The sequence below is a fragment of the Lepisosteus platostomus genome, chromosome 27 (assembly GCF_059453375.1).
Source record: "Lepisosteus platostomus isolate fLepPlt1 chromosome 27, fLepPlt1.hap1, whole genome shotgun sequence".
Lineage (NCBI taxonomy): Eukaryota > Metazoa > Chordata > Actinopteri > Semionotiformes > Lepisosteidae > Lepisosteus > Lepisosteus platostomus.
In genome coordinates this window covers 9,763,011-9,774,194 of record NC_142637.1, presented here as the reverse complement: position 1 = coordinate 9,774,194, position 11,184 = coordinate 9,763,011, and the positions used below count along the sequence as shown (strand labels likewise).

The window sequence follows — 11,184 nt, the reverse complement described above, 5'->3', positions numbered from 1 at the left end:
AGCGCTATATAAGTGTAAGCAATCATCAATCAATCAATCATTTATTTGTACTTGGAAGCATTTGGTACAGATTTTTCAAAGTATTTTTGCCAGATTGTTCCATTTTGGATTGGCCAGTTCTTCTGGTTTTCATTTATTTATAGTTCCACTTCTCCCAGAAACAGTTCTGATTAAGTGAATCCTCAATTTCTGCAAGTTGTTTGTTTATGTATGTGTTTCTTTTCTTTTTCAGCGTGTTTGTAAAGTTTTACCATGTCACAGTAGCTGAGGCGCAGATCTGTGTTGTGTGGTTGTCTGTGTTTTTGATTTGAGAGTTTTCGTAGTGCTTTTCTGATGTTTTTGCACTCTGTGTTTTTTGGCAGTTTTTATTTTGTTGTTTTCAGCTTTGATTTTGATGCTAGTTTGTGAAATAGGTTATTTAGTTTTTGTGTGGCCAAGTTTATGCCTATTTTGTTGGTTTGGTAAGGACTGTTTAGGAATTTGTCCAATAGAATTTCCTCATCACGCAGTGCAGATTGATATCTGTCCAGACTGTGTCCCATCTGGTCTGGACGCCTGGTTGAGGTCGTACAGCTAGCTGGCCGGGCTGTGTCTCTGTGCTGGGGTGCTCTCTTCATGTAGAGTGTCATCTGACTGTGGTCGGAGAGAGGAGCCTGATATTCTAACAACATCAAAACAACAACATCGATAGAAAAGGGCATCGTAACTCTGGGGATGATGTCATCGTGACGTCAGGGCCTGTCCGCGGAATGACGGGATCTGAGGCTGGGCGCTGAGAGGCCGAGAGCGCAGGACGGTCTGGCTGTAGGGATTTTCCCAAATCTCCCGGAGAACAGAGACACCGCTACCCCACGCCGAGCAGGTATGGCGAACCCCTGTCGGCAGCGCGTCGGTCCCGGGCCGGCGAGGTCCGTGTGGCCTCGCCGCCGACAGCCCGTCTCCTCCCCCGGGCAGGCGAGCCGCGTCGCTCCGCCGCAGGTCCGCGTTTTCAGTTGAGCACAGAAGCCGAGACGCTCGGGGCTCTGTGCCTGGGAGTTTGGGGAAGTGGGAATTTTTTCGAATTCAGTTTAGTTTTACATCGCTGAAGAACTATTTGTTTGTGTTTTTTGGATATCGTGTATTAATTAAATAAAATCCCAAATTTTAGTCTATGGGATTGAGGAGACGCGGGTAGTAGGTGTATCGTATTATTGTGGTTATTTCATTTTCCTTTGAAGCGTTTATAAAATGCCGTCCTACAGACAGCTCTGTGCATCTGCACCGGGGCTCGGCTCGGCTCTCGCTGGTTCTGGTCGGGTTTCGCTGGGCAGCTCGACCCGGAGCGACCATGAAAATTGGCTTATTTATGACCCTGCGCTTTGTTTGCAGACAGTTGGTGGGTTTTGTGCCCAGATAAAGTTTACGAGAAAGACGGAAATGCCTTGAGTAAGTTTCCTCTGGGCCAGTTTGGATATTGATTGACACGTATTTTTTTATTTAGAATTGATAGCGGCCCTCTGTTCCAGATGTTTAATATCGAGGAGCTCTTTATGTCCCTGTTGGAAGCACAAACCACTGGCTGAAATTTTTAATAATACGGTCTTTGAAAAGTATATGGAGTAGGCCTCAAAGCCTCGGACTGGATTATCGTTCCCTGGCTGAATTCCAGGTATTGTTTGAGGCGTTGCAAGACCCGCCCCTTTCGCGAATATGCGCTCGGTTATTGGCTGATGGACTCTGAAAACAGTCTAAATCTGCGACCTGATTGGCCGTTTGCGTGTCAGTCGGACCTGCCCGGAGTGTTGTTGGGCGGTAGTGTCCGGACACCGCGGGCTGTCCTCTGGCGTCCGAGGGCACTGTCCTGGGGCACTGGTGTTTCATCTGAGATCTTACCCGGTTCCTCTCCTCGCTGGAACATGTGTAGCAGAGCTCTCTTTAAACGTGTTGTGGAGTCTCGTTATCGGTTTTTGTTCTAAAAACGAAATTTATTTTACGGGAGAGTCCAACATAACAATAACTCAAAAACAAACATCACCAACAAAGACTGCAGGACCGCAGTGTTTGGGGAGAATGGGTTCACGCTGATACAGGATACGTCTGCAGCACTGAAGCCCACAGCGTCTGGCGTGAGACCTGTGTCCTCATGTCCAGTTGTGATCGAGGGGCTGGTTTGCTCTGGCTCAGTTGCTTGTACCTTGTCTGTCGCAGAATCCCATTCATCTGGGTTTTGAAGTGTCCCAGGGAATCAACCCATCCAGGCAGCTTGACCCAGGACCCCTGGACTCCGTGAAGCAGTTTCCTCTGTCCACTTGAGTTCTCGCTGTCTTAATCTTTAGGTTTCTCCTCAGAGGGATGGATGTATTGATGTCGGGTAGCGGAGCTAGTTTGGGCACGGTGACGCCAACCCCCTGGGCTGGGGGAGGTCTCCTTGAGCTCACGTGGCTCCCTGTTGCGGAACCGCGACGGTCACCGTTGTGCCTCAGGGTCTTCTCCATGCGAGATGATAAATCTGTGGTTTATAAGGGAGTAGGAAAGAGGAGCTCCCCTGCACAGTGTAAGGCCTTGCGGTGTTAAGTGATGAGATGCTGGTTGCCTTAAAAATGTTGAACCCTTAACTTATCTGTCTGGTTCCAGGTCCTTATTCATGTTTCCTGATTTCTAATGGAGCCTGTTCAGAACAGGCAGGGATATACAGAGTGCGCCGTTGTGGGACACCCTGAGATCAACCTGTCTGACCTTTGCCCTTACTGCCCACAGGACTGCCCCCGCCCGCCCCCGACAGAGAGCATGGCTCAGGAGACCAATCACACGCAGGTGCCTATGCTTTGCGCCATGGGGTGCGGTTTCTACGGCAACCCCCGCACCGATGGCATGTGCTCAGTCTGCTACAAGGAGCACCTGCAGCGGCAGCAGGGCGGGGGCCGCGTCAGCCCCCCAGGTAAGGCTCACCTGCTAGCTCATAGCACCAGGCCGTGGGGGGGGTAGAGAGATCTGGAAGCACATCATCGAGGAACGTGTTTGAGTGGGGAGCTGCATCGACGTGCGCAGGCTGCAGAGAACAGGTAAAGATTTATTCCCTGCTGAAAGGAAAATAGACAATGTTTAGACTGTGGAGGTTCTTCAGGTAGAAACCTTCTTCACACCTGATAAAGCTCCACAGCCGCTATGTTTCCTTTTCCTTTCAGCAGGGAATAAACCTTTACCTGTTCTTTGTAAAGGAGCAAGCAGAGCTCGATTCCACGCTGAAGAGCAGGAAGAAAGGTTGCAGCGTCTTGCCTGTAGAGGCTCTTCAGGTGTGAGGGGTGGAGAGGAGGGGAGGGGTCATGTGACAGTGGCCACAGCAGGATGAGCAGGGGGCTGAGGGAGAAGTGTGAGGGGCCAGGAGCCAGAATCACACCTGAAGAAGATTTGACGGCTGAAACGTGTTCCTCCCATTTTCAGTGTGGAAATAAACCGTACCTGTTCAGACAGAGACGGTATTGAGGCGCGGAGACAGGGGGGACGCTGGCAGGCAGACAGCTGTCCTGCTGTCAGTCCCTTGCTGTGGTGCTGGGCTGACCGGCAGGAGGGCCCTGAGGGGCTGGTTAGCGGGGTGGGAGCTCGTTCTGGGGCGCCAGCTTGACCTTCTCCTGTCCCCGCAGCAGCGTCTCCGTCGGTGGCCAGCGGGAGCGCCGGGGTGTCCGCGGAAGGCAGCACTACGGAGGGGAGCCCCGACTTGGAGGACAGCAAGGCCGGGTAAGGGGGTATGAGTGCCGCACCTGTGTCTGGCCCTTCCCATCAGGGCCTGCATGGCCTGGCCGCAGTCTCGCTCTCTCACCAGGTGCCCAGTCACGCCGTCGAGGCTCCTTCTCTGGGCCCCCTGGAGCCCAAGATCCCGAGACGTGGCGGTCGTCTCCCGATTGGTCCCGGGATACAGACCTTTTTCTCGGGTTTACTGTTTCACAGCCCCCCAAATTCACGACCAGTTGTGTTTTCATACACAGAATCTAAATCTATGGTTCAATCTAAACTGTAATATACTTCTTCTGAAAAAAGTACTTTTTAAAGTTTCTGTATTTTTTCAGAACTTTAGAATGGATGATAACTGTCAGGTATAAACAACCATATTTAAGGAACTATTAGGAGCACAAATCTAAGATTTCTCCCTGAAATCACGCCCAGTAATTTCTGATTTCCTGTGAATCGGACGTGTATATTGGTGCCTTCATAATGTTCGGTTTGTTCTTCCCCGTGACAGTGACCTGCTAATTGCCAATGATGATCCTTGTTTTCTCCTCTCCTGCTCGCTCTCCCTGGGGCTCTCTGTAGCTCCTCTGGCCCGGTCACCCAGCAGATGACAGCCATGAGCATCTCCCGTGACGATGGCGCCTCTGAATCGGACCAAGCCGAAAAAGAGGAAGAGGAGGGTGGCCCCAGAGTTGCAGGTGAGGCCTGAGACCCTCTTGCCCCCAGCCCAGCGGGCCGGTCGTATTGACAGCCTGCAGGACTCCTAATAGCTTTATTTATCTTCTTAATCCCAGAAGGAGTTGACCATTATCCCTGATTTTAGGCTGTTAATATGATTCTAAAGGTTTGGGCTCTTCAGGGGTGAGCCTGGATATTTACAGAGTTTAGCAGGAACATAAATACCCCCCTGGAGAGGGCGGCGGGAGGCGCGGGGCCTGGAGAGCGGGGCGGGGAGAGGGCGGCAGGGAGAGGAGGCGCGGGGCATGGAGAGGGCCGAGGGAGGCGAGGGGCTGGTTGAGTCTCTCCCAGCCTGACGGCTCTCCCGGCACAGGGGCGGCTCTGGACACGGCGCAGGGCTCCGCCGAGGGCAGCGACAAGACACCTGACAAGAGCAAGAAGAAGAACCGCTGCTTCACCTGCCGTAAGAAAGTGGGCCTGACAGGTAGGACAGGGGTGGGACTGAGCCGGGTCCGGTGTGGGGGACGGGGCCGGACTGGACTGAGCCGGGTCCGGTGTGGGGGACGGGGCCGGACTGGACTGAGCCGGGTCCGGTGTGGGGGACAGGGGCGGGACTGGACTGAGCCGGGTCCGGTGAGGGGGACAGGGGCGGGACTGGGCCGGGTCCGGTGTGGGGGACAGGGGCGGGACTGAGCCGGGTCCGGTGTGGGGGACGGGGCCGGACAGGGGCGGGACTGAGCCGGGTCCGGTGTGGGGGACGGGGCCGGACAGGGGCGGGACTGGGCCGGGTCCGGTGTGGGGGACGGGGCCGGACAGGGGTGGGACTGAGCCGGGTCTGGTGTGGGGGACGGGGCCGGACAGGGGTGGGACTGAGCCGGGTCTGGTGTGGGGGACAGGGGCGGGACTGGACTGAGCCGGGGCCGGTGAGGGGGACAGGGGCGGGACTGGGCCGGGTCCGGTGTGGGGGACAGGGCCGGACAGGGGTGGGACTGGTGTGGGGGACAGGAGCGGGACTGGACTGAGCCGGGTCCGGTGTGGGGGACAGGGGCGGGACTGGACTGAGCCGGGTCCGGTGTGGGGGACAGGAGCGGGACTGGACTGAGCCGGGTCCGGTGTGGGGGACAGGGGCGGGACTGGACTGAGCCGGGTCCGGTGAGGGGGACAGGGGCGGGACTGGACTGAGCCGGGTCCGGTGTGGGGGACGGGGCCGGACTGGACTGAGCCGGGTCCGGTGTGGGGGACAGGGCCAGACTGGACTGAGCCGGGTCCGGTGAGGGGGACAGGGGCGGGACTGGACTGGGCCGGTGTGGGGGACGGGGCCGGACTGGACTGAGCCGGTTCCGGTGTGGGGGACGGGGCGGGACTGGACTGAGCCGGGTCCGGTGTGGGGGACGGGGCCGGACTGGACTGAGCCGGGGCCGGTGAGGGGGACGGGGCGGGACTGGACTGAGCCGGGTCCGGTGTGGGGGACAGGAGCGGGACTGGACTGAGCCGGGTCCGGTGTGGGGGACAGGAGCGGGACTGGACTGAGCCGGGTCCGGTGTGGGGGACGGGGCCGGACTGGACTGAGCCGGGGCCGGTGAGGGGGACGGGGCGGGACTGGACTGAGCCGGGTCCGGTGTGGGGGACAGGAGCGGGACTGGACTGAGCCGGGTCCGGTGTGGGGGACAGGAGCGGGACTGGACTGAGCCGGGTCCGGTGTGGGGGACAGGAGCGGGACTGGACTGAGCCGGGTCCGGTGTGGGGGACAGGGCCGGACTGGACTGAGCCGGGTCCGGTGAGGGGGACAGGGGCGGGACTGGACTGGGCCGGTGTGGGGGACGGGGCCGGACTGGACTGAGCCGGTTCCGGTGTGGGGGACGGGGCGGGACTGGGCTGAGCCGGGTCCGGTGTGGGGGACGGGGCCGGACTGGACTGAGCCGGGGCCGGTGAGGGGGACAGGGGCGGGACTGGACTGGGCCGGTGTGGGGGACGGGGCCGGACTGGACTGAGCCGGTTCCGGTGTGGGGGACGGGGCCGGACTGGACTGAGCCGGGGCCGGTGAGGGGGACGGGGCGGGACTGGACTGAGCCGGGTCCGGTGTGGGGGACGGGGCGGGACTGGACTGGGCTGGGTCCGGTAAGGGGAACGCGGCAGGGCCGGGTCCGGTTAGGTGGACGGGTTGCACTGGACCCGAGTGAGGTCGACAGGGGTGGGACTGGGCCGGGTGAGGGGAATAGGGGCAGGTTGGGTTGGGAGAGGGGGACAGGGGTAGGTCGGGTTGGGGAGTCGGGTGGAACTGGGCCGGGTGAGGGGGACAGGTGGCGGGACTGGGCTGGGTCGGGTGAGGGGGGCAGTGGGGAGGAATGCAGCCCGGGTCAAGCCAAGGTGTTAATGGCTGCGATGCTCCTTGAAGGGTTTGACTGTCGCTGCGGAAACCTCTTCTGTGGGATCCACCGCTACTCGGACAAGCACGGCTGCCCCTACGACTACCGGAGCGAGGCGGCCGAGAAGATCCGCAAGGAGAACCCCATCGTGGTGGCAGAGAAGATCCAGAAACTGTGAGGGATGGTGGGATTGCATCTGAACGGTGACTACGGAACAAAGGTGGATTGGCACGGACACCCGACGCGATGACCTTCTCTCCCTGAGGCCGACGTCTGTCTCCTGGAGACCTGCGATTTCTGTGGAGACGCGTGGGTCCTGTCTGGGGGAGAATAAAACCAGCGCAGCCCCCCCCCACCCCCCCATTCCCCTCTCTGTGGCTGTGAGGAGTGGCATGTGAGTGTGCGTGAGTGAGAGTGGCGTGTGTGGACAGTGAGTACTGTGGGGGGGGCAGGGGGTTGGTGAGGGGGGAGATTGCATCCGTTCGGGGGTGGGGGGGTGCCAGATTTTAACCCTTAGTTTTTTAACTTGGGGTGTATTTGTGTGAATGTTTATTTTTATATTTGGGACCCCCAGCCGTTTCTCCTGTGAGCAGTGGGTTGGGGGTGGGGGGGTGTCCTGGTCGTGTGTCCTCTGGGGGGCGTGGCTGTGCTACTGGGCCCTGGATCTTACAGATTCAGAGACTGGGGAGAGTGGTATTGAACAGGGTCACGGTGGAGAGGGTGTTTTCTGCAATATTAACAAAATGACAGATGAGGGATTCATGTGGGATTTGTGGAGCAGGCCAGTGTGTTTCGCAGAGCGCAGCCCGAGCCTGGGCTGGTGTCCTGGAGTGGAGGGGATCAGACTGTTCCTCAGAATGGGCTCAGGGGTCAGTCCACCCCAGCATTGCCCCAGTGCGCCATGCATCACGGAAACCCCCCCCCACCCCATCCTCTCACAGGGGCATCCTGTGTGGAGGGAGGTTTTTGTGCTGTGAGTGCCTGCTGACTTGGGGTGCAGAAGGCGAAACACCCCCCAACCCTGCGTAGTGTAGCTCGGTCCCCCTCACGCTGTTAGAGGTGGAGTTGATCGGTAACCCCCAGTCTCTGCTTTCAGTTTGCTTTTCTGTTGATACTGTGAGTGTGTGCAGTTGCCGGATGTGAAGGGCTGGGCTTGGGCAGCCTTGTGATTGAGGTCCTGTGCTTCTTTCATTTTTCCTGTTTTAATGAGCGTATGACACCAGAGGATCTATATTAATATATTGTAGTTAGCTTGGACTGTGTGATTGCGTTTTATTTATTTTGTTGTTGAGTTGGTTGGTGTGAACGGGAGGATTTGGGTTGTGTGTAAACAGTTTCTTGAACTGTGGGCTGCATTCTGATTAAAAAGGGGCAGAAGCACATTGTTTTTCCACACCGCAGTACTAACGTGCTCTGCCTCAGGAGCTGCTCTAGGTGTCGGGGTCACAAGCAGCCTGTGTCCTCTCCTGCTTCCGGAGGTTGGTATAAACTTGTGGAGCCAGCAGGAGGATTATATTCTGCCAGTAGAATCTGTCCTGGACCGCAGGGCGGGCTCTTCTGTCGTGGAGCCGAGGAGCACAGCCCTGCCAAGACTGCTGGGGAAGTGAAAGCCCACAGCCGGGCTGCCTCTGGACTCGGCAGTACCGGCACCAGTTCTTTCACCGACTCGGGGAATCCGTCAGGAGCTCAGGGAAACCTGTCCCTGTGGCTCCGGCACCAGGACAGAGGAATGAGGCTCTGGAGTGCCTCGGTTTTCCTAAATTGGTGTATTTCCATGTATATTAACAACAATAGAGAATCTAGAACATGCTTCAGTCTTATGGATATCGAGCACAGCAATTAGATTTTTTAAATCAGACTCAATAGTGCTTTGTTACAACATGGGGAAGGGGCGCCCTGGGTCCTTTCAGCTCATCTCTGTGACGGGCTGTCTCTCTGGTGCTTTAATTTTAATTGAGCCATAATTGCTTTAAAGACTCCCACTTTCTTGGTTGCTGGAGATCAGGTGGAGTTAAGGATACGTACACAGACCGCCAGAGAAGACATGTGGGGGGAGAGTGTGATCAGGGGCTGCACCTCCTCTGTAAATGTAACTGTTTTATTTGTGAGGAGGTAATTGTTTTAATTAGCTCAGGTGAAGCAGATTTTCAGCCACTGATTGCACTGAGATCTCTGGCGCTGGAGACCCACAGTTCTCCAGACTCTGCAAACCGGCAGCTGAGCCCCTGGGAGGACGAGGGCTGATTTGGTCCAGTTAAGACTAATTGCCTCAGCTAGATGTGGCTCCTGAGGGAAAATGACTTGTGGCCCCAGAAGACCCTCGTCAGACCCCTACCCCACACCGCCCCTGTCCTCCTTCACCATCCAGGGAAGACACCTGTTCCTTTAGGATTGTATGACTTCCAAGTATGAAATAAAATCACAAAGTTTATTTTAAATTTAAATGGCTGTGTTCTCTTTACTTTGTGGTCCATTATTCCTGGGCGCTGGTTCCGATTAACCAGCTTGGAGAAATGGTTTGCAGCTGGGATCCAGGTGTCGGGAGCTGCAGAGTGAGCGAACGGGGGAGGGGGAGGGGAGATGTTCTGGTCCTTCTGCTACTCTGGTCGAGGCAACGACAAGTAAAATGGCAGCGGTCTGTGAGCACGCAGACCCACATTCCACAGATGTTTGATCTGAGGGGCTGCAGTGCAGTGAGCAGAGCTCTGTACTGGTGAAGACCTTGCTCCAGGCCGAGTTCCTGCTCTGCAGCAGGGACCGGGCCTCCTCGTTTGAAAGGTGCCATGCAGCAGCGCCCTCTGGGTGGAGGTGTGGCTGTACCACAGCTGCCAGAGAGGGCTTCGTGGTGCCACATCAGCAGACGGCACAGTTGGCTTGTGGCGCCTCCTTCCAATTCATCGTGCTTGTTTGTTCCTCTTCCTGCAGTGAGGGCTCGGGATGGTTTAACCCACGAGGCGCCAGCCTGCTCGGGACGTGTGCTCCCAGACCAGGGGTTCGGATCTGAGCTGAGGCTGGTTGAGGGCAGGGTTATGTCTAACAATGTAAGAGTAATTGTTGTAGTGTCACGTCATATTTCAGCATCCTCCAGAAGACTGAAATTGTCTAGTTCTCTTTATGGTAAAATCTTCTTTTCCGACCTCTGGCTCTCTCCCTCTTTCCTTATTCTGCTCCATCTCTGACTCCCTCTCTCCCTCCCTCAGTCTCCCAGTGCCATATCTTTACAGGATACCTGAGATCTGGGTGTCACTGCTTCTGGATCCTGACACCTCAGGCTGAAACACTAAACTAAACAAAACCACCGCAGGTGTGACAGTGCTGAAGGGAGGGATGATTGCAGCACTAAATCAGATGCAGGAGAAGGGAGAAGCTGAATGCTGAAACCCTGCCTGCAGAAATAACCAGCATACCACCTGCCACCAAAGGTTTCAAGGGTTTTGGGGTGGCTGGTGGTATGCTGGTTATTTCTGCTGTTCTGCAGTCCTGGGTTTCAGTCCTGATTGGGGCCCATTCTCTGCAGAGTTTGCATGTTTGCATGCGAACCTGCCCAGCGATGGGCTGGTGTCCTGACTAGGGTGAACTCCCACCCTGTGCTTCTGGGACAGACTCTGGGAAACAGAACAATCAGGATTTTTCTCACTGCTGTTCCTTTACTGGCGTTTTAGAAAAAATATAAGAAGAGCAGGAAACGTGGGCCATCTCTCTTCCTGTCTGCCTGCCTGTTTGTGCATGTGAGCCTGTCCCTGCTGTCGAATGTAGGTGATACATGTTCACGAAAGCTGAACTCCCTGAACCAAGATGCTGCGGAGATGCTGATCAGGAGACAGATGTTCTCTCTCTGCCTCAGCCTCTGCAGTTTCCGTGGTGTTGGGTATCTCGGGTGATCTGTTTATGCTGGAGGTGTGAATCAGCTCCCCTCACCCCCTAGGTATCCCTGCTGTCTCTCCTCTTCTCCTGCTCTCTCTACCTGCCAGGTATCAGACCGCCCAATTAAAACTAACAATTGTTTTGTTCTGAAGAAAGCTGGCCTGGGTTTTAACACCGATATTGTTTTCTTATTGCGTCATTGCTTTTTAATCTGTACACGGCCCTAGGAGAGGGCGCCACAGTGAAGCAGTGCTGTTCAGGTTGGCGCTATATGCGGACAAGTATTTCCTCTTCCTCTTTCTATCATCTTTTTCTTAACACGGAGTGTGAAGGATCTCATGACTTTACAGTCCATTTAAGTCCATTTTTATGTCATGACGGAAAGCATTGTGCCGGCAGAGGAAGGGACTTTTATTTTTCTACTCATGGGGGTCGGACCGTGTCCCCCCGTCACTGCGACAGTCAGGAATCGGGGATACAGGGTAACGGAGGGGGCACAGTGGAGCCAGGAGACCCCCTGTCTGTTCCCAGTTCTCCGTCCGACCAAGCTGGCTTGGCTCCCCAGTGTAAA

The 11,184-nt window shown here is 56.2% G+C and overlaps 1 protein-coding gene across 3 annotated transcripts; it reads left to right on the top strand.

Annotated features, from left to right (window-relative positions):
• The first annotated feature begins 576 nt into the window (after positions 1–576).
• On the top strand, positions 577–9,193 carry LOC148639320 (AN1-type zinc finger protein 5). 3 transcript variants are annotated; one of them, XM_088621996.1, is made up of 6 exons: positions 577–862; positions 2,737–2,917; positions 3,624–3,714; positions 4,288–4,403; positions 4,757–4,867; positions 6,779–9,193. In XM_088621996.1, exons 2-6 carry the CDS (start codon positions 2,767–2,769, stop codon positions 6,925–6,927), a joined length of 618 nt encoding a protein of 205 aa, XP_088478122.1. In that variant the 5' UTR covers positions 577–862; positions 2,737–2,766; the 3' UTR covers positions 6,928–9,193. The 3 variants fall into 3 exon arrangements, with proteins under 3 accessions (XP_088478122.1, XP_088478120.1, XP_088478121.1); XM_088621994.1 differs by having other exon boundaries at positions 583–862; positions 3,621–3,714; XM_088621995.1 differs by lacking the exon at positions 577–862 and adding an exon at positions 1,626–1,648 and having other exon boundaries at positions 3,621–3,714.
• The last annotated feature ends 1,991 nt before the right edge of the window (positions 9,194–11,184 follow it).